Genomic DNA, 25013 nt, shown 5'->3' on the forward strand with positions numbered 1-25013 from the left:
CACACGTCCGAACAACCGTACCATCAAGATCAAGTTGGGAATATTGTCATGTTATCATTTGTATCTGAGATCACTATTTATTCATAAGAACATTAATGTCATTAAATTTAATCGTTCTATATTCCATCATCTTAAACTAACTCGTCATTTGTTCTTTTTTTAAAAGTATCTTGTAAATTCTGGGGGCCTTACTTATCACATCTGTATTTTATAAATGTAGTCGAGTTAGCTCTTGAGCGCTCATTGAGACCACGACATTATGCACCTCTTCAGATTTATTTAAAAAAAGTAATAAGAAGCCACAAAAGAAAATTAGGGAGAAACGAAGCGTTACAGACAGAAAAATAAGGAAACATATTCATAGCAAAATGAGAGTTAAAGTTGATTTCTGTCCCGGTACGAATTAAGAAAAGCAATATATTGCAAAATTAAATCCATCCCTACTCTCTCTCTCTCTCTCTCTCTCTCTCTCTCTCTCTCTCTCTCTCTCTCTCTCTCTCTCTCTCTCTCTCTCTCTCTCTCACTCTCTTTATCATCGGCAAAACTTTATATAATAGTGTTCCCAACTGATTCGTGTTTTGCAAAAGGAAAATGCTTTAGACTTTTGTTTTGTGGATCACCACATGAGCGATTCACATAACGTTATGTTTACCACCCGCTCATTCGATCCAATCTGTGAACTCATATAAAATATTGTAATAATATTAGCCAAGAAGTGGACAATACAATTGTGAATTCTGCAAAATTTGTTAAGTTAACATGTAATGTACCATTCAGTTCTATTTTCTGTGATGGTATTGAACATCTGGTTAAACGATTTGAAGTTGTTATAATGATGAAAAGATAAAAAAAAAGAAACAAACCAAATGAATAAGTTGTTCTTCTTCTTATAATGATAATAATAATAATAATAATAATAATAATAATAATAATAATAATAATGATAACAATAATAATAATAATATAAATAATAATAATGATAACAATAACAATAACAATAATAATAATAATAATATTAAAAATAATAATAATGATAATAATAATAATAATAATAATAATAATGATAACAATAATAATAATAATAATAATGATAACAACAATAATAATAATAATAATAATAATGATATTATTATTATAATGATGATGATGATGATGATGATGATGATGATGATAATAATAATAACAATGATAATAAACATAATCATGATATCATTATTATTATTATTATTATTATTATTATTATTATTATTATTATTATTATTATTATTATGATTATTATTATTATTATTATTATTATTATTATTATTATTATTATTATTATTATTATATATTGCTGATGATGATGATGATGATGATGATGATAATAGTGATAATAATAATAACAATAATAATAATAAAAATAATAATAATAATATACATCAAAATAATAATAATAATAATAATAATAATAATAATAATAATAATAATAATAATAATAATAATAATAATAATAAGGATGATAATAATAATAATAATAATAAGGATGATAATAATAATAATAATAATAATAATAATATAATAATAATAATAATAATAATAATAATAATAATAATAATAATAATAATAATAATAATAATAATAATAATAATAATAATAATAATAATAATAATAATAATAATAATAATAATAATGATATTGTTATCATTATTAATTTTCTTCTTCTTCTTCTTCTTCTTCTTCTTCTTCTTCTTCTTCTTCTTCTTCTTCTTCTTCTTCTTCTTTTTTAAAATTTTTCTTAACCATCATCACTGCCACAACTGCCTCTGCTGCTGCTCTTGCCACTGTAGAAAGTTCATTTGACAGATTTCCGTCTCTGATATCAATTGTAGAAACCCCGGCAGGATGTTGGCTAGCTTCATTAAGTATAGGTTGTTCACAGCTGTTAACGTCGTCATCCTATTTTGCGTCATTAATTTCTTCATCTACCGCTATTACGTCGTCCCTAAAACCAACTTAACCCCCGCCATCAACACAGACCGGACGCCCGCAGTCAACATTATACGGGCAGTGGGGTTACAGGGGAAGGATCTCAATCGTTATTGACGGCCCACAAAGACACCATTAAAGGAAACTCCTCGTTGGATTTGAAATTCAAACAATCCATCAAGCCAACTTTGGCTTCATCAACGTCGTTAAATACAGTTATACCAAAAAGCGGCAATGCCACAACAGCGGCCGGTCAGAGGCGAGAGGAGAAGATGCTCACGGAGGCCAATGAAAAGGGTCAAAATACAAGTATACTTCAGTCCTGCCCTCTTATCCCGCCTAAACTGAGTGAGATCACATTTAAATATATAGTCACCACCACCACCACCACCACCAACACCATCATCATCATCATCATCATCATCATCATCATTCATTCATTCATTCATTCATTCAATCAGCCATACAGCCATACTCATATATCAGTGAAAACGGGACTATTAAAATCTCTGATATAATACTGCTGTAATCAAAAATAAGAAACATTTAAAAGATTTTGGCTGAAAAAAAACTCTTCCTTAAAATATCGATCGATTAAAACGATCCTTAACTCGTCAAATACTTTCAAACTTGGGACTAATAAGACAAGATAGGGGTCATTTTTGGGTACAGCTGGGGCGACCATCCCCAACCCAGCGCGTCCACAGGTGGCGGATCGTGGAACGGCCTACAGATCCTGATCTATAGGTTAGCTGTAAAGCCGCGGACCAACTGGCGATAGTCGTGGAGAGTGAGGTTGGGTAGTCTGGCAGCACAGCTACACATACAAAATGCCTCATATACTCTATGAAGGGACTATCAAGGTGAATGGGAGGCGCCTTAAAACCTGCCAAATGCTCCCACTGCCTTGTGGGTTATGACCGGGAGGTCAAAAGGCTATGGAGTAAACCAGATAAAAATCCGTCAGAAGGCAACGGGAAACCACTGACGTATCATCCCAAGATCGTCATGATGTCCGTCCAAGCGAATCTAGTCAACGACGTCAATGGATGTTTTTCGAGCAACTCGATTACAGCCTCGTCCGGTAGAGATAGTCATGCAGGTGAACAGGTGACTCTCGACCGTCATCCAGCTACTGTGCACCACCAAACATTACGAACAGCAACATGGAATGTAAGAAGTCTGTACCAGAAAGGAAAATTAGCAAATGTAGTTATGGAAATGAAGAGATTGAATATCAATGTTTTAGGATTATCAGAAGTTAGATGGAAAGGAGCAGGAGAACTTAATTATGATGACTGTAAAATTATATACTCAGGAGGAGGAGAACACCAAAGGGGAGTTGGAATTATACTAGATAATAAAACGGCGCGAGCAGTCAAAGGATTCTGGCCCATATCAGACAGAGTAATGGCAATCAAACTACAAGCAAAACCTTTTGATTTTGATATTTTACAAATATACGCCCCAACCACCAGTCACGATGATGAAGAAGTGGAAAATTTCTATCAACAAATAGATAAAGCAATGCATCAGATTAAGTCTTCAGACATAAAACTCATCATGGGCGATTTTAATGCCAAGGTGGGCCGAGAAAGAATAGAAGATATTGTGGGCCCACATGGTCTGGGAGACAAAAATGACAGAGGTGATCGTCTTATTCAATGGTGCCGTCAACATGATCTGACAATCACAAATACTTGGTCAACAAACCACAATAGAAGGAAGTGGACATGGAAAAGTCCTGGAGATGGAGTGAGAAACCAAATAGATTACATACTCATCAGCAAACGTTTCCGAAACTCGGTTTTGTATGCCAAATCTATGCCGGGGGCTGACTGTAACAGCGATCATATACCTGTGCTATGCCCCATACGAGTTAAATTGAAAATCTGCAAAAGAGCAAAGGCTAAACCTAAATACCAACTAGACATTCTCCGGGAGGAACAGAAGATACAAGAAAAATTTGAACTATCAGTAAGAAACAAGTTTGAAGTGCTTGGAGAACTAACAGATATAGAAGAGAAATATGAGCAGTTTAAAGACAGTGTTGCTGCATCATTAGAAGAAAATGTTCCAACCACACTTAAGTTGCAGAAGAAGAAATGGATTACTCCAGAGATATTAGAATTAATGAATGAGAGAAGAAAGGCCAAAAATCAGGAAGAAAAATACAAGACTCTGAACAGGCAGATAAAAAGAAAATGCAACGAAGCTAAAGAAGACTGGATAAATGAACAATGTCACTATATAATGTCCTGCAAAGAAAAAAATGGCAAATTCTTTCATCAGAAAATCAAAGAAGTGACAAACAAAACTAAATCAGGTGCTAAAAGTGGATGCATCAAAGACAAGCGTGGAAACACCATCATGGACAAAGACTGCATTCTAAACAGATGGTCAGAATATATTGAAGAACTTTTTTTTTGATAATCGAGGAGAAATGCCTATGATAAAAGAACTGGAAGGGCCTTCTATAATGAAAGATGAAGTTAGGAACGTCATGAAAAGCATGAAAAATGGAAAAGCTGCAGGACCTGATGTCATAACAATTGAAGCCTTGACTGGCCTGGGTGAATGGGGGATTGAATTCATCACAAACCTTCTAAATCAAGTGTATGACACAGGAAAAATGCCAACTGATATGAAACGATCCATTTTTATAGCACTACCAAAAAAGCCAGGGGCAGTTGATTGTGAACAACACAGAACTATTAGCCTAATGAGCCACCTCACAAAAATTCTTTTGAAGATAATTTTACTAAGAATAAGAAATAAAATACGACCTGAAATTGGGGAGATGCAATTTGGTTTTGTTGAGGACAAGGGTACCAGAAATGGAATATTCACATTATCAATGCTGATGGAAAGATGTATTGAAGTAAATAAAGATCTGTATATGTGTTTCATCGACTATTCAAAAGCCTTTGATAAAGTACAACACGAAAAACTATTCAAAATTCTATCATCCTTGGACATTGATGGTAAAGATTTAAGAATATTACGGAATTTGTACTGGGAACAAGAAGCAGCAATGCGTGTTGACAACGAACTAAGCAGTTTTACACCTATTAGAAGAGGAGTTAGGCAGGGGTGTGTTTTGTCTCCAGATTTATTCAACCTCTATAGTGAAATGATATTAAGAGATATCGAACATAAGAAGGGGGTGTGTATTGGAGGAAAGAATGTAACAAATCTGAGGTATGCAGATGATACGGTTCTACTGGCAGAATCTGAACATGAACTACAAGAATTACTGGATGTTGTAGTCAGGAGTAGTGAAAATATGGGACTGGAACTGAATATATCTAAAACAGAATGTATGACGGTATCTAAAAATAATAACCCACCAGCCTGTGTAATAACAAGCAGAGGACAAACAATACAACAAGTTGAATGTTTCAAATATTTAGGCTTCAATGTAACATCCAATGGAAAATCAGATTGTGAAATAAAGAAAAGAATAGGTATGGCGAAGAATGCATTCAACCAGCTGCATACAATTATGAAAAACAGGAATATTAGCATGAAAACAAAAATCAAAGTCCTGGATTGCTATGTACTGTCTGTGCTGCTATATGGTTGTGAGAGCTGGACCATAAACAAGACCATGGTTAAAAGACTGGAGGCAGTGGAAATGTGGTTTTACAGAAGAATGATGAGGGTGTCATGGATGGAAAGGAAAAGAAATGAAGAAATTTTAGAAATGGCAAACAGAAAAAGATCACTGATAACAAAAATCATCAAACGCCAAATGGAATTTTTAGGACACATTATCCGCCACCCTGGTTTGGAAATACTCGCCTTGACTGGAAAGATGAATGGAAAAAGAATAAGAGGAAGACAAAGAATAACGTATTTGAAAGGGATAAGAACTTGGACAGATGAAGCTGAGAAAGGTGGCGCTGCTTTAATAGAATTGGCAAGAGATAGATCAGCTTGGCGGAAGATGACCTCCGACGTCTGCTTCAGATATGGAACTACATGAGATGATAGGGGTCATTTTGATCGATCAATATTTTAAGGACGAGGTCTCTGAACGAAACGTTTTAAATGTATTTTTTTTCAGAGAATCACATCCCCCCTTCCTTCCTTCCTCAACTTGTCCCGTTCTTATTTAGAGTTACTAGATAAAGTTCCAGGGTGATAATAATAATGATGATGATGATGATAATAATACGCATTCATTTTCACCCTCCTTCATTCCCCCTTTCTCTCTCTCTCTCTCTCTCTCTCTCTCTCTCCCTATCCCTCTCTCCATCCATCTCCCCCCTCGTCGTTGTCTCTTTCACATCCCTCTCTCTCTCTCTCTCTCTCTCTCTCTCTCTCTCTCTCTCTCTCTCTCTCTCTCTCTCTCTCTCTCTCTCTCTCTCTCCCGCCTGCCTTGCCATACCAGATGGTCCACTCGCCACATACTCCCATCCTATGAGCTTCAAGGAAATTGCCAAAGCCAATCCGGGATTGCAACCAGGTGGCCGATCAAAGCCTACCGAGTGCATCTCACGCCATCGAGTCGCTATTGTCATACCATATCGGAACCGGGAGGAACATCTCCAGATATTGCTCAACAACCTGCACCCAATGTTGATGCGGCAGCAACTGGATTACGGAATTTTTGTGATTGATCAGGTAAGGGAATTAATCCCATGTGACCATTCAAATAAGAATGAATTTTAGAATTGGGAAAATCGACTCGGATACGAATGTGTACTTACTTGCCCATAAGCGATAAATAATGGATGCTGTAACTGTAAGAATAACACTGATACAAAGCTGCTAGAAGCTGTGGATTGTCAAAAGTAATGAACAAAAATGACATTTCAAGATTCTTTTACTTTTTGACAGCCATGCCAAATATTTCTCTGCCGCCTGTTTGGATTTTCAGTTATGCATTAATAGTTTTATTATTTTTTCATTGTTGAAGAAGGGATTTGATCCCGAAATCTTCCGTGTTTGGTATTCTGTTCTTATTTGAAGCTGTTGTATTTTTTTTTTTTTGCGCCATAAAACCCTTAAAAACAAAACAAACAGAGACGTCAATATAATACGATTTTGAGACGATAGGTCACCTTTAAGATAAGACCTTTTAAAGTTAATTTATTCCCCCTGCAAGCAACAGGGAACCAGATTATCATATCATACAGTTTGTAGTTGCCTATAGATAGTGCATCAATACTGTATCATTATTCTTAATGAACAAAAAAAATAGAAGAATACAACAGCTTCAAATAATAACAGAATACCAAACACGGAAGATTGCGGTATCAAATCCCTTCTTCAGACAATAAAAAATAATAATATATTGACGTGAACCAGGTGCCAAAATATTGATTTTGAAATGAAAGTGACTAGAAAAGGGAGGTTATTCGTTATTTTTTGGTCTCTTTAATTGTCTTCATTTAAGATGAAATTTGTTATTTGTTATTTTTGACTAGAGATTAGCGCAAGGATGTAGGAAACAGTGCCAGGCAAAGCAGAGCGAGGGATGATTTTTTTCTTGTATTTTCTCTCTTCTCTATCCGGTACTGTTTGATACACACTTTTTCAGATCTTTATCTAACACCCTTGCCTATTCCATCTCCAATTTGTCACTTACCTACTATGACTATTATAAGATCAATTTTGACCATCTAACCCATCCCAATATACGGTTTGAGGCTCTGGCTAACAAATTCATTGAAAGACTTCGGGTTTAGATTATTAGTAAATGGTTGATCATTACACTCTTTTAACCTAGAATGAAAATATTTTCATATTATAAGGAGAAAGAAAGAAAAAAAAAACAAAAAAAAAAAAAACGAAAAACAAAACAAAATAAAAAAAAACAAAAAAACAAAACAAACAAAAACAAATAACAGAAAAATACAACACGAAAACAAAACTGTTCAGTTGTTTCACGCTAAATATTGTTAACGTAGCTTTATACTGCAATTGAGATTTGGATCGTTGTAGTAGATTTGTTTTGAAACAGAGCCTAAAAGCATCTTTTTGGTGACCAATTTCTCTAGGTCTTATCTCGCTGGGTAAATCAAATGACAAAATGTGAATACAAATTTGAAATGATGATCAGAAATAATACATTTTAAGGGATCATTTCAAAATGTTCTAATTTATTAATAAATAAATAAATTTATTTATATATTTTTAAAATTTAATTATAATAATATTAATAGCAAAAAAAAAAAAAGAATAAATAAAACATTTAATAAATGGATAAATAAATAAATATATAAATTACTTTATCATTATTTATTTATTTATTTTTTGCTATTAATGACATTATACATTTCTCCCCCATAAAACAAATGAACTTAAAGCAAGTGTCCTATTTTTAGCTGTTAATTCAATTTTCAGCATTTAGCTCTACCCGGTTATTGAACCGCCATAGTGGGCAGGGAGATCACTGTGTCTACTATACTCCTATATCTGCTTTTTGTCTTTGTCTTGGAATGAGATTACTCGGTTTTGTCCTTTTACTTGTCGGAGTCCTTGGCTGGGAGGGAAGCAGTCAGCAGCTGTATCGTTAAAATTTTGGGACAGGATATGTTTTCATTGTAAATAATCTCTCTATATTGTTATAATTGTTGTTTTAAATGTATAATGTAAACATTTGAGTATGTTTCTCTGAGAAGGATCTTGTGCTGGTGGCTGGATCTGAATCTGAATGTTACTCGAAGTCGACTCACTTCTGAGTATTTGTATTCGAGGCTAAGAGAGTTGTTGACAGTCATTGTTATTGTTGGTGTTTAGTCTTCGCTTGCAGGTGTCAAGTTTGAACGTTTGGCCAACCCTCATATCCATATTAAATTTGTTATAAGCCTAAATACAATTTTTCAAATACAACAATAAAATCACCCATTACGACCATTACCATTTCTGAAATGCATATAAGAATGAATTTATCACAATTTTTTTATGTTTTGCTAAGCTTATAAGAAGGGTTGATTTTTTTTTTCAATGTATCGCACTTAATAAAGAAATACTTTACTTCAGAGCTAAGAAAACAATAGGGATCTGTGGGTATTGACAAAAAGTTTCAAGCCGTCAGTAATTCAATCATTTATCCCTCCCCCCACACCTCCACCAAAAATTGAATTGTTTGGAATATGTTAAATTATCGAATGTTGAAAAAAAATTGACCGGTGAACATTTGTACTATCTGTACCAGGCACTCCCCACAAGGTTTAATCGTGCAATGTTGATGAATATTGGCTATGCTGAGGCCATGAAGCGCTATAACTATCAGTGTGCCGTCTTCCACGATGTTGATCTCCTTCCAGAAAATGACAGGAACATTTACTCTTGTCCTGAAATGCCGCGTCATTTATCTGCAGCCATTGACAAACACGGATACAGGTTTGTAGAATACCACCTATTCTATATCTTTTGAACAGTTGAAATACTTTGATAAATCTACCAGTCCACAGTGTTATGGTTAAATAGTACATCAGACTAAAATTGAGATAAATAATATCTTAATTCATCTAAAATACTATTTCATTAGTAGAATTTAAACTTGAATCTACAGACATTAAAGTAGCTTATATAATATAGATTATATTATTATTATTATTATTATTATTATTATTATTATTATTATTATTATTATTATTATTATTATTATTATTATTATCATCATCATCATCATCATCATCATCATCATCATCATCATCATCATCATCATCATCATCATCATCATCATCATCATCATCATCATCATCATCATCATCATCATCATCATCATCATCATATCATTATTATTATTATTATTATTATTATTATTATTATTATTATTATTATTATTATTATTATTATTATTATTATTATATTATTATTATTATTATTAATATTATTATTATCATCATTATTGTTATTCAAAAAAAAAAAGAGAAAGATCCATAAACTAAACATAACAAAATATTTTTATATTCCATACTATGTTTGATATATGAAATTTTCTTCTTCTTTGTTCACACATCGGTGATTTACTACCTATTCTTTTAATGGGCACAATATATGACATGATCTCCCTCCCCAAGTCAGGGGTTTGATGATTTTTTTCTCTTACTAGTTATAGAGACAAATGTTTGTCAGACATCTGGTTTAAGTGCCATTTTGCAATACTATCTGATCATGCTTTATTTCAGATTGCCTTATCCAACAATCTTCGGTGGTGTGAGTGCATTGAGCAAAGATCAGTTTGAAAAAATAAATGGTTTTTCAAACCTATTCTTTGGCTGGGGTGGTGAAGATGATGATTTGGCAACCAGGTATGAATAACCCTCTCCCCCTCCTCCCGCCCTCTCCATTGCATTGCCCTTCATCTCTGACCGCCTTAAACAATTCTAGATATACCTAATAGTAAAACGTTATTTTTGAAAATTATTTCGTCAATTCGAATTTGAACTTTGTGACTGGTTGGGGTCTTTTGAATTGCATGGTGGGCAGGAGACCACTTGCTGTGTCTTTGCCCCCCCCCCCCCCCTATATGTTTTCTGTGTTGCTTTGTCTCGGAATGGGATTACTTCGTTTTGTCATGGCTAGTTTGTTGAGTCCTTGGCTGAGAGGGAAACAGTCTTACTTATTGTATTAGTTTTCGAAGATGATTTTTTTACCCTTATAAATCATCTCTCCGTTATGTACTGATAGTTATATTTTTTCAATTTTGAACAGACCATTGTCGATAGTTTTATGACAATGAACATGTATGGTTTCAGCTACAATCGAGCTAGCAAAACTATAGAATTCCACACAAAAGTATAGCTTTCAAATAAGTATACAAGTCTAGTTATTTAAATAAATTTCAACTTTATTTCAAAATAAGAAATAAAATAAAATAGTCAGACAACAAAACCCTATCTTTTACTTAATAATATATTATGAAGTCAACACAATACAAACAATCTCTTGTTGTTATCCCACGATTGCTCCTTTTTTAATTGCGTCGATTGATCTGGCTTCTTGGGAAAATGACATGTAGTTTGATGATTACTCAACTTCTTAATTTTCCACGGGACCCAATAATCGATATTGAGAACACCGGGCCTTCTACACACAGGATTTTATTACTATTAGTCAGAGGCAGATACGCAAATTATAGGCCTAAATGTCAACTAATGGTTTCCTCAAATTCCACTACATCTTTGGATAGGTTAGGCACATTATATCAAAAGTTTACCAAAATCGAAAGGTACTATCAACGACTTTTTAAGTTCAAAAGGTCAAACATGCAAATTATGCTGAAAATGTTACAACTCCAATTTTTATTTCGTTAATGTGCTTTAAATACTGTCTTTTTTATATGCTTAAGTTTTATACCTATCCATAAGATCAATTGTGAGTCACGGCGCAATTTCATTGACATTTTAACAAGTGAAAAGAGGGATTCGAAAAATTTGACAAGCGTTTTCTCAATTCAGTGGATTGTTATTGTCATTCCACATAATATAATTTCGATTCTAAAAGACGATATTAAGTATTTCTAATGTTATAATATTCGTTTGGTAATGGATTCAGAAATATTATACCAAAAGTTTACTAAAATCAAACAGTATTATCACTTTTTGTAATGTCAAAAGGTCAAATATGCAAAATATCAAATCCAATTATTTTACGTATGCTGAACATAACATTTTCTTTGTTGTAATGAAAATTAAAGTAAGAGAATATAATAGTTTTTGAATTATGGCACCTTTTAGACAATAGTTTAAGAAATGAAAAGAAGGATTTTTAGAACTTTGACAAGTGATTTCTTGATTTACTTGAGTGATTTTGAAATTCCAAAGTAATTCGACACTAATAGGCAATATAATAGATTATCAATATGTTTTAATGCTTTTTTGGGTAAAAAAAAAAAAAAACCCCACAGAGCTAACCATGTGATGACGCCGTCAAAGCAACCCGAATTATGCTGCAATTGACATTTAAACATGTCACAAGGATCCAATCAACATTTTTGTTTACACATTGCTTTGCATCAGATTGTCAACTATCAAAGATGAGACGACGGATTGATTGGGAACATTTGCTTTTTTAAAAATCTGCCTACCCCAAACCCCCGCTGCTCTCATTCTCTCACCCTTTTCTTTCTCTGTCTTTCCTCCCCCCCCCCCCCTTCCTCCCTTAGTAAAAACAATAACAAAAAGTATTGATAGAATGCGTTTGGCCAATGAGTTCACAACATTGCCATCCGGAAGTATAACGGACCAACACACAAACTCTGTGTAACCATGAACTTTTATAGTCTGGTTAATACAGTTTAGTGAGAACAACTCACAAACGCGGATGGCAAAAACAATAACAAAGACCTGAGTGACGTCATCTGCATACTATCTATTATGTGGCGATAGAGTAGTGGCTACCACCTTAACTCCTGCGAACAACACGACATGGTGGCAGGAATCCCTTGCCTTGTTCCTTTTCCTGTCGTGAGCAGGTATCTAGAGACATAAAGTTTATATCGAACTCGGAACATATTTTTATCAGGAAAGGGTGAGAGTCAATAATATTATGAATAGGCTAGACTTTTGCCGGTTGATAGTGGTGGGTGCTACGCACTACGAAAGATGTTTTTTTCCCTTGTTTAACAGAATTTCGTAAACATCAATCAACAAATCACAAACTTTTACCAATAAAAACCCATAATACATCTATTATTATGAAAAGTGTCTTCTCTCAAAAAGTATCCTAATCAATCACTGTATGAGCATGAAGCAGACGTGAGTGAAGGAAACGTCAACATCAGAATAGTTGAGTTAAGATATGGATGACTGTTAGTTAAATTACGAAGTGAATCGTAAAGATAAAACAAATCTACAAAGCATTCTAAAATTATGCAGTGAGACATTCAAAGTTAAAGACCTGAAAGCTATTACGGGTTAACTTTGAACTAAATCTTTACAATCGACAAAAATTACGAACCTAAACACTGAAATTGAAACGGATTGTGTCATTTGGTGGCGGGTTCGAGGCTGGTGATTAGGAAAACAGGAAAACATTGCGCACAAAATAGGTCTCCCATTTATTTTTTTCCACATTATTGATAATACACTTTTAGTAAAAACAAGCATGCACAAATAATATTTTGTAATAGTTAAATTCGTCATATTTGGCTAAATTCTGAAAATCATGGTTCAAATATTAAAAAAAAAATAGATAGACGGTAATTTTTGATACATTTTACCATTTGTTTCATAAAATATCAATATCAAGACAGTATTTAATGCGTGATGGAATATTTATGACTATGTGCTTATTTTGGCACTAATCAACCACATAATAATGGTTATTTTTTCTATAATTTGCTATGGAAAAGTAAGCAGTCAAAGGTAGTAGCACGTGTTTTACCACGTGATGCATAGTCTTTTGTTTTGACGGCGTCATCATATGGTTAGCTCTATTATATCAAAAGTTTGCCACAATCTTTTTATACTATTATCGATTTTTAAGGTATCATGCTGGATAAAGAACTTTCACAAAATGTTATTGTTTGAGTCCAAAGGGTGTCCGACAGACTTATGTGGATCAAGATTGTAGTCAACATGGGGCAAATCACTGTCGTGAGTGCATACGCACCCCAGATAGGCTGTACGCAAGACAAGAAGGGTGAATTTTGGAAGGAGATTAAAGAACAAATTGAAATGTTCGACAAATCAGAAAGTCTTCATCGGTGTAGACTTGAATTGGCACGTTGGGGCAAGCAATATCGGAGAGGAGAGATTGTTGGGAAGATATGGGTATGGCAGCAGAAATGATGAAGGCGAAGATATTGTAAGATTTTCAACAAGGATGGATCTGGCAACACTAAATACATATTTTAGAAAGAAAGATGGATACAGAGTGACGTATTTAAGAGGTGCGAGAAAGACATAAGTGGAGTACCTGTTGTATTGGAGGAGAAATTTGAAGGAAGTATCAGATTGTGACAGTTTGCCCGGAGAGACAGAGTGGCAGCGCAGCATGACATAAGGTTGTTATTGCGAAAGTGGCATTTGGAAAGAGGAAGATAAAAGAGAGACAGAGTGAGTGAAAAACACGATGGTGGAAACCAAAAGAAGAAGAGGAAAGAGAAATATTTGCTACTACTGTGAAAGGAAGACTAGGAATTAATTTCCCAAAGGAATGGAAAAGAACTGCTGATACAATCCGTGAAGTGGCCAAAGAAGTGCTCGGGGTGAGCTCGGGAAGAGGAAAAGTTGGAAAAGAAACATGATGGTGGAATGAAGAGGTTCAAGAAGCAATAAAGAAAAAGAGGGAAGTAAGGAAGAACATGGAAACAAACAGGGATGCTATGAACATAGATGGATATACGCAGGCAAAGAAAGAAACAAAAAGCAAAGTCCGAGACCTTCAAAGATATGTATGAGCAATTAGAAAGTAAGGAAGGCCAGAAAAAATATTTTCAGAATAGCGAAACAGGGGGACAAGAATACGAGAGATATTAAGATCACCAAAGACGAGAATGGAAGAATATTGAGCAAAGATGAAGAGATTAGAGCAAGATTGAAAACATACTACGAATATCTCATGAATGAAGAGAATGGCAGTTATACAATCTGAAGAGAAGATAGTAGATGAGATAAGCAAGAGCGAAGTGTGGGATGCAAGATGAAAAGGGGAAAAGCATTTGGACCAGCCAAGATAACAGAAGAAGTCTGGAAATCACTTGGAGATGAAGGGTTAAATCTCCTGGCATGGTTATTCAACGACATCTGACAGAGAGAGAGAGAGAGAGAGAGAGAGAGATAGATAGATAGATAGATAGATAGATAGAGAGAGAGAGAGAGAGAGAGAGAGAGAGAGAGAGAGAGAGAGAGAATGCCGGAAGAATGGACAAAAAGTACGTTGAGATATTCAAGAAGGTTGCAACTATATGGGCATCAAGTTAATGAGTCATACAATGAAGATATGGGAAAGAGTATTCGATAAGAGGATTAGAAAAGATGCAGACATAAGTGAAGAACAGTTTGGATTTGTTGCTGGTAAAAGTACAACGGATGCTATATGAGCTCTAAAAGTGACCGCAGAGAAGTATAGAGAAAAGAAAGGATAATTACATTGTTTGTTCATTGACCTGGAGAAAGCATATGATAGGGTACCAAGAGAAGACATGTGGTGCTGTCTAAGAGCAAAGGGGTAACAGAGAAATATATCAAAGTTATCCAAGATATGTACAAAGGAAACAAAACAGTGGTAAGGACATCTGTTGGCTCAACTGATCCATTTAATGTTAGAGTTGGATTACACCAGGTATCTGCTCTCAGCCCACTGCCGTTTGCAATAGCAATGGATGTTCTAACAGAACCCATTCGGCGAGAGGCACCATGAAACATAATGTATGCGGGTGACGTAGTAATTTTGAATGATACAAAAGCTGAGGCGGTAAAGGAACTGGAGGGTTGGAAATGGGTGTTGAAAAGGATGGAATTAAGGGTAAGCAGATCGAAGACAGACTATTTGTGCATCGGACAACAGAGAGCAGGACCACCAATAATGATAGGAGAAGAGGATGTGCCAGAGACAAACAATTCAAATACTTAGGAACAACTGTACAAGGAGATGGGGGCAATGCGATGGAGATTAAGAAGAGGATCCAGGAAGGGTGGAAAAATTGAGGAAGCTAACTGGAGTTATGTGTGACTAACGAATTTCCGCAAAGCCGAAGGGGAAAATATATACATCTGTTTTAAGACCAGCAATTTTATATGAACTAAAGACAGCAGCTACAACAAAGAAGCAAAATAAAGAAGTTGAGGTGGCAGAAATGAGGAATGTGAGATGGCCACGGCTGGACAAGAAAATATAAAGTGAGAAATGAACGAATTTGAAGGTTGACTGAAGTGAAGAATGTATTAATAAAGATGAGAGAAGATAGATTGAAATGGTTCGGACGTGTTAAGAGACGAGAGAGGGAGTAGGTGGGAAAGAAAGTATTGGACTTACTATTAGCGGGAAAGAGGAAAAAGGAACGGCCAAAGACAAGATGGTTGGATAACGTAAAATACGATATGAAAGAACAGGACCTGGGGGACGATGATGCTCTGAACCGAGATGCATGGAGATGTGGCATTCATTATGGCAACCCTGCAATATGCGGGATAAGCTTAAAGAAGAAGATAGATTTTTAAGGTCAAAAGTTCAAATTCGGAATCATACCTCAAACATTTTCGTATCCATCATGTTTTACAAATGTTCTTATAAATAAACTTCTACATCGTGCTAAAAATTTAAAGTTCGTAATAATTTTAGAGTTACTGCACCTTTTGTTCAATGTATTAAAAAAAAGTAAAGAAGGATTTCAGGACTTTGAAAAGCAATTTCTTGATTTACTTGGGCTCTTTTGTAATTCGATAGTATTTCGACATTAATTGACACTATACTAACTATAATTTAAAATATTCTAATTATTTTTTTGGATAAGTAAAGACCTTAGGAACATTATACCAAAAGTTTACCAAAATCAATAAATATTATGATCTATGTTTAAGGTTCAAAGGTCAAATATGTAAATTATCCTCAAGAAATTTTGAAATCTATTTTTTACAAAATTGTCCTAATTGAGATATCTACTGTATGTACTGAAATACCAAGTATAAGCATGGAATGAATTTAGAGTTCCAGCATCATTTGGTCAATATATTAAGATATGTAAAGAATGATTTTTAGAACTGACAAGTATTTTCTTTATTTGTTTGAACGCTTTTGAAATTCTATAATATTTAGACCCTCATTTGCACTATTATATTTCTTTTATATTTTATAATGAAGCACTGAATGAGATTTTGCCTCATTTCCTGTTTTGAAGGATCACTTTACTTACTATCTTGTTTTTAATCCTATACAGGGTTAATGTTGGTGGTTATAAAATCACTAGATGCCCCATGAATATTGCTCGATACCGAATGATAAAACATACCAAGGAAAAAGGAAATGAACCAAGCCCTCAGAGGTAAGATTCAAAGTAATGCTTCTGGGGAGAAGACGTGGAGGACATAAATATTTATTTCCTAAGGTGACACTATAACCATGGTAACACATACTTGAAAAAAACCTCGAACGTTATAAAAATACATCTTTATTGGCATTTTCATTTCTAAAACATAAAAATGACCGTATTAGGACCTTACCATGGCGATTGAATAAAAAAAAAACATGAACATAAGATAAGATAAGATAAGATATACTTTATTCATCCAAAAAAAATAGAAATTCGTTTATACACGTGGCATGCATGAAAATGTATAAACACAAAGTTGAGAATTTATGCCGACAATGTATATATATAAATTATAAAAACAAAAACCATGAAATAATAGTGCTTAACTTTAGCATAAAAGGAGCTATTTGTAAGATAATTAAGATTGTTTGACTTCTACAACGTTGTTATCGAGCGTTGCTCTAATCAGGAAGTGGAAGTGAAAGTAGATTGTTCTGTTTTTCGTATTTTTCTAGATTCATGTTTATGGAGGTTTTTAATTACATAAAAGGTGTTTGTTTCTATGCCTGCATGAGGATGTTAGTTCGTTTCTTCTGTTGAGTGTTGCTATGTTCGGTTTAGTGATGATGAAGAATTTTTCTTCCAAGCAGAGGTTGCAAATCTTAGAAGAGGGGGAGTACGATTGTGCTCTGGAGATGATTTTCCATGTGATGCTGTGTTGTATGTTTATTCTTTGAGGTTCCAAATGTGTTCGCTTAGTGTAGTAGAATGTCGTTTGTGTATGTCTCTGAATGAAGATTTATGCAGGTTGTATCTGTTTTGAATGAACACTCGGTGAGGCCAATGTATGTTTCTTGTTTTGGTGTGTCTGGTCGTGTAACTGTAACACATACGATGTAACACATACGAGCGTTTTTGATTACTCGACAAAGAACGTCCCGATCCAGACAAGCAAACAATACCTAAAATCTCTTATCTACAAAACCGAACAATCTATAAGAAACATCAGATGCGATGCTGTGTTATATGTATCGTTCTTCACATGGATCATATATATATATATATATATATATATATATATATATATATATATATATAATATGCAAATGCACAAAAATGTAAAAATATACAATCAAGAACCAATAGCAACACTTTATATATTAATTTGATAACTTGAGATAGGCCATACCTCTGGCCTTTAGTACGAACTTGTGTGTATATATTTAAAAGATCGATAGTATTTAATAGAACGCGATATCCACCTAAAATGTCAGCAGGTTTTATGCCGAAATAAACTTTATTGAGAAAAGTGTGTTTAAAAGTGTGTTTGTATCAGAAAGAAGAACTCCGATTTCTTTACAGAACAAAATCCAATCTACATATTGAATGCTTGATTTATTTCAACTCAAAGTTTGTAACTTTGCTCTACCGGTTGTAGTTCTTGAATCAGGGATCTACAGACCAGAAGGCAGTGGTCAAACCACTAGACCACCGACCCAGAAAAATCTCAGTTATTGTTGATATTGCTTCAAATTATTTTGATTAGTACGAATTTTGTATTATGTAAGCCATCATAATAACCATCAACTTCATCATCACATAATCACTATCACCACCGTGTTTTTCGTCATGTTCTTTTAAAACACGACATTGTGTCGACCTTCCATCTCGAGAACCATTCATCTGAGTGGTCAGACAATGCAAACAAACACTCGGCATTGAATTGTCTGCTTTCACGTTTCACACCTAGTGATGCAGACAATGAGTGCTGAGTCAATAGGATTCAATAGTCGTATCGTCACTTCCTTCCTTATGACGCATGGTAACTTAGTAACACTGGCTCTAAACTATCGGAACAATGGCGGACGCCCATATGAAATATTTCTCCGGGTAGCAGAAAAACGCTTCCAGAGGAAAAAAAAACACATAAATATGATCATGTTTTGACTTTTACACATTCTGATCAAAAGGCATATGAAAAGGGAATGAAAAGTTCTAGCCAGCATGAAGAATAAAAAGTAATGATTTTTTTTGTTTAGAACCAAGATGGCCGCCGTTGCCTGGCGGCGTGACATCAGACTACTGAATCCTATTAGCCAGCCGTGTCAGGTAATCCCTTGTTGTCAACAAGCATTGCGCTTCTGACATAATAGGGGTCAGAGAGACAATGGAATCGCAATGATGAGAAATGCTATTACGATATAAATGTGAGAAAATGGTCCAATGAGAAACATATTATTTTCCTTACTCTTTAAAATAAATTTTAAAGATATTTTTCACTAATAAAGATGGAATCATGGTGTACGATTAAGCGGAGAATGTGTGCGATTAACTGGAACGATTATATAGAAATAATCCGTTTTTCGGGAATGTGTAGCCTATAAGCAGAATGTGCGATTAATCAATACGCAATTAAGCGGAATGAACCACTGCTACTACTACTACTACTACTACTACTACTACTACTACTACTACTACTACTACTACTACTACTACTACTACTACTACTACTACTACTACTGCTGCTGCTACTACTACGACTACTACTACTACTACTACTACTACTACTACTACTACTACTGTTATTATATCTACTAACGACTACTACTACAACTACTACTACTACTACTACTACTACTACTACTACTACTACTACTACTACTACTACTACTAACTACTACTACTACTACTACTACTACTACTACTACTACTAACTACTACTACTACTATATATAATAATAATTAATATATATTATTATTATTACTTATTATTATTATTATTATTATTATTATTATTATTATTATTATTATATATTATTATTATTATTATTATTATTATTATTATTATTATTACTATTACTATCAACAAGACATGCTATCCAAACATGAATGACTCTAGCTCATTGGCGTCTTCACTTTCTTAGTCTGTTAAACAAATATTTTAAATTTCCCTGTCAAAAACAGATTTGTCCTATTAAGATCAACCTCAAAACGGATGAAGACAGACGGTCTAAATTCTTTGAATTATACAGTCCAAGAAGTGGATGAACAACCAACTCACTTGAGAATAAAGGTTTTTATAGATGAAAAAGCAATTTTAAAAGTAAGTCTTGATATTTTTTTCTATTTGTTTTTTTTTTTTAGCTGCGAGAGAGTTTTATACATAAAATTTGAAGGTTTGTTCAATTTAATTCTGTCACGTTGATAACCTTGAAAATAAAATAATGCTGGTATTAGATTTTATCTGCAATGTGTAAATAAAAACTTGTTATTGTTTTAAGTTTAATTTATTACTGATCTTTTTTTTCTGCTAGTTTAATACATGTTTTTATTAGAAGTTTTAGTTGTAGATCCCTTTCAGAATTCCCAACATATTTTCAAGGGTCAAGAAAGTAACATAACGTTTCTTTCTTTAAAATAATATAATACACATACAGTTTATTAAGGCGGATGGAGGCAGATGTACAAAATTGAATTTGATGTAAAGATGATCAGTATTACAAAATGTTAGTGATATTTTTCTTGGTTTAAGACAGTATGTTGAACCCAGGATTCATCTTTTTCGCTTATAGTTGATTTTAAAAATCAATTTTTCATGACTCAATAACACTTTTAGACAACTGGTTTAAATGAAGAAAAAAAAGAAAATGTAAATCTGTAAAAATGAATCAGTAAAGAACACTACATATCACTTGAGGTTAAAGCGATTCATAGAGAATTCTATTTGACTTCAATTCTGAAGTAGCTTAAAAATTCCAGTCGTCAGATATCTTGTGTTTCTAACTCTCCTTCTCTTGTATTACATTGATTTCAATCTAACATTCAGGATAGAGATTAGTGTACTTACTTCACTTCCTAATTTGAACTGGTATGGTTATGTCAATTTTTTAATCATTTCGCTGTAAATTACTATTTGGATCTCTTTTGATTTGATGATGACGGTATTGGTGGTTGAACTCTGTGTCACCTTGTCTTGTACTTTGGTCAAACACTACGCCTGTGGTAAGTGACAGCTGTTGGCAATAATTGGGAAAAATTGTGCTTCTGCACTGTTCAATTGGGTAAGGCACTTTGCAAACATTACCACACTAAACTCAGTTGTGAATGAGTAACTGGCATAAGACAGTGAAAGAATTATCTTGAAAATTGCATAAACAAACAAGCTATATGAAATGGAAATTTAGTTTCACATGGCCTTCTTGGGGGAATAAATAATTCACATGAAAATGCACTCACTGTACATGTTGAAAATATGGAAAGACCTTTTCCAAATGTGCATATCATCTTTTCATAAAGTAAATGTGTCTTTGAAACGAAATGGTCACCCAAACCAATAACACCACATTATTTCATTGACTCCAGGATATTATATTCCTTTCATATAATCGTGCACTGGCATTTATTTTTTTTTATCTTCACACCTATCAAATGGAGTTTAATAGCAATTAGCAAGAAAAAAATGATAATCATTTTTAAACATTATATTCCATCTGTCTGAATGCTGAATTCACTATCAGAAAATGACAATGAAGTTTTTCATTGAAAGGACAGCTACATAATGAATATAGGTACATATTATAAGGCTTTCGGCTTATTCTCTTCCTCTAGATTTGTATTTTAAAGTCAAATTTTGGTCTAAACTTGGATATTTGACAAAATTGGACTACAATCCGTCAGTTTGAAAGCATTTGAAAGTGCCGGTAAAGATTACTTCCCTATTGAATTTGGATCTTATGTTAGTTGCCAGTGGCCCACCTGATTGACCCTCATTGATTTACTTTTTAAAAATTTATCATTATTTTTCCATTTCTCCTTTCAGAACTTTCATTTCTAATAGTATAATTCGGTTGGCAAGTTGACAAGACTGAATGGGAATATAAAGCCAAAGAAGGAATGACAACATGCTGGGTCCGTCAGAGAGTTTCTGAAAGTATTTTATGATCTGTGATACTCTGAACCTCAGTATTGGGTGAATGGGATACAAAGATAGTATAATATATTGAATGTAATCATGTGTGTAATTGAGATGTACTATCATAGAATATTATTATTATCATTATTATTATTATTATTATTATTATTATTATTATTATTATTATTATTATTATTATTATTATTATTATTATTATTGTTATTATTATTATTATTATTATTATTATTATTATTATTATTATTATTATTATTATTATTATGATCATCATCATAATCATCATCATGATGATCATCATCATCATCATCATCATCATCATCATCATCATCGTCATCATCATCATCATCATCATCATCATCATTATATCACCATCATCATCATCATCATCATCATTCCAGGGTCTCTATTAGACTTTAATAAGACGTGTGATACATTTTTTCAAAGCCCTATCGAGGGTAAACAATAATCCTTAAACAGGAGCAGATATGTGGCAACAACTATTTGGGAATAAATCATTTCTTCCTCTTCTTTTCCTATTCCAGGCACCTGGCCTTTTCAATTTCTCTATATATTCTGAGAGTAGACATGTAGCTGACACTGTTGCAATATTGCGATATATATTTTAAAGTCAACTTAAAGTTATACACGGAATGTTATTTTAGACGAGAGAGAGAGAGAGAGAGAGAGAGAGAGAGAGAGAGAGAGAGAGAGAGAGAGAGAGAGAGAGAGAGAGAGAGAGAGAGAGATCATTATATACGTTGTTGGAGATATATTTTGATCATTATCATTCATTTTTATCAAGTTTTACTAATTTATTATAAACATCCACCGCATTCATCACACTATCATTCAAACAAGAGTTAATCATTCGGCTATGAAATATATCTAGGCATTTTATCAACATTTTACTTTGCAAATACACTTGAAAAGAATGCATTTAAAACAAATGCCTCTACTTTATCTCTCTAGAGGTCTCTAGAAATATGACTTGGGTTTGAAACGAATATTTTTGTGTTCGTGGATAGCTCACACGGTAGAGCCACGCTCTCACCTGCCAGGCGGAGTTGTCGTACCAATAAGGTCGCAGGTTCAAACCCCACCACCGCCGCGAAAAATTTTTTTATTCTCTATTGTCTTTTCTCCTTTCTCCTCTTTATCATTATTCGTTTGACAGCCGTCTGAGGGAGTCAGTTTCAACAATACCGTTTTTAACTTTGCTTCTATTAACATACCTCCAAAATACCATTACATTAAAAAAATTAAATAATTGAGCTTTATATAGCGCAATATCCACTAAACGTGCTCAAAGCGCTTTACAAGGGGTCCCTGGTCAACAGCAACATGTAACATGTAGGACGGGACACCTGGGTGGGGATCCTGACCTCTTATAGTTGGCAGGGAGGTACATGTTGTGTCTTCTATCCCGCCATACCTGTTTTCCAATTGTTTCCTGTCATTGTCATGGAATGAGATTTCTTAGTTTTGTGTTGATCCTTGCCGGAGTTCCTTGGCTGGGAGGGAAACAGTCGAATGTGTAGTTATAGTTTTGGGAGATGATATATTTTTCCTTGTAAATCATCTCTCTTTTATGCATTGTATTATGTTTAGTTTACATGTTATATTATATGATTGGTAAACATTTGAGTGTATTCCTCTTAGTTGGGACCTGTGCTTGTGTCTGAATGAGACTTTTAGGTGATCTCAAACTAAGTACTTTCACGGTGTGCTCTTGGAATCTACATCTGTACCCTATTTGAACCAATTCCCCTTTGTCTTACCTTTTCTTTTATGCTTTAATTGTAATTCTTACTGGCGCTGATATGACCTTAATGTGTTGCAAGTGCCGTAAAACCTTTTAAAAACATAGGACGGGACCTGGCGCCTGTTACGGGATATTACAATTTTTCGGACAAAGACAACGCTGTTAACGGCCAGGTACTCATTTTACACCTGAGTAGGGTGAGAGATTGTGAGTAAAGAGCGTTTTCCAAGGACTCAACTATGCGCCGAGCTCAAGGCTCGAACCCAGGACCTTCCGATCCGAAAACGAGGGTCATACCACTAGACCACATAGCTCACAACTTACTATCAGACGCAAGTATTTTCCTCAATTTATTTAATCTTTTGATTTCTGACATGTTTTGTCATAGTTTCTGTGTGCATCACTAGTTTGAACATTTTCTTTAGATTAATACTGTAAAATGTTTTTATATAATCTATGTTTTTTGTTTACAACTTTTTTAACATCACGAGTCATCCATACATGTTTATATAAGATCTCTATATACGTGGTTGTTCTATATAATTCATATTATCACTTCATTATCACCAATGATCTATTCGCATGATGGAAGTAGGCATGTTGTGAACAGACAAGTTTAATCAAATGCTGAATATATATTTTCTTTGAATCTTTGCTGGTTTACTTAAGTGTAAGGATATATATATATATATATATATATATATATATATATATATATATATATATATATATATATATAAATTATAAAAGCAAAAACGAGAAAATAATAGTGCTCAACATTGATAAAAGGAGCTATTTATAAACATTTCAAGTATAATTATTATTGTTTAACTTCTACAGTACTGTTTCATGTCTATGACAATCTACTTGAAGTTGCAAATACGAAAACAGAACAATCTACTTTCACTTCCACTTCCACATTGCATGCAACTTCAAACCACCATAATAGTCTCGACACCAAAACATCACAGGAAGTATGAAACAACACACTATCATAAACAACAATAACGATTACACACACTTCCCGTAGATTGTCATAGACATGTAACAGTGCTGTAGAAGTTAAACAATAATAATTATACTTAAAATGTTTAAATATATATATAGAATGCAAATTGTCACTCACATTTTGTGTGGCCGAGACGATTCGTTTCTGTGTCTTACACGTCTTCAGTCGGCGTAATCCATAGTAATGTCCGTAAAAAAGTTCTTACTCCAAACTAAAGTTGTTTCGTTGTGTAGTGGTGATTAGTGTTGATGTGTATTGGCATTGTTGTGATGTGCTCTCATTGCTTATATTATGAGTGTGTGTGTGTGTGTGTGTGTGTGTGTGTGTGTGTGTATGCAGGTAGGTGTGTTGTGTGTGGTGTGTACATGTGTGTGTGTGTGATAGTGTTGTGGAAAGTGGTTGCGTGGAGGGG

General features: G+C 33.9%; 1 protein-coding gene across 1 annotated transcript; it reads left to right on the top strand.

Annotated features, from left to right (window-relative positions):
* The first annotated feature begins 1780 nt into the window (after window positions 1–1780).
* Window positions 1781–24303, top strand: LOC144968809 (beta-1,4-N-acetylgalactosaminyltransferase bre-4-like). The gene is made up of 7 exons (XM_078907515.1): window positions 1781–2313; window positions 6362–6594; window positions 9134–9321; window positions 10113–10235; window positions 16808–16912; window positions 19865–20003; window positions 21720–24303. The coding sequence occupies exons 1-7, from the start codon at window positions 2238–2240 to the stop codon at window positions 21732–21734; spliced, it is 879 nt and encodes a 292-aa protein (XP_078763641.1). The 5' UTR covers window positions 1781–2237; the 3' UTR covers window positions 21735–24303.
* Window positions 24304–25013: the final 710 nt, after the last annotated feature.

The sequence above is a fragment of the Berghia stephanieae genome, chromosome 3 (assembly GCF_034508935.2).
Source record: "Berghia stephanieae isolate SIO BIC M18660-M18661 chromosome 3, UCSD_Bste_1.3, whole genome shotgun sequence".
Lineage (NCBI taxonomy): Eukaryota > Metazoa > Mollusca > Gastropoda > Nudibranchia > Aeolidiidae > Berghia > Berghia stephanieae.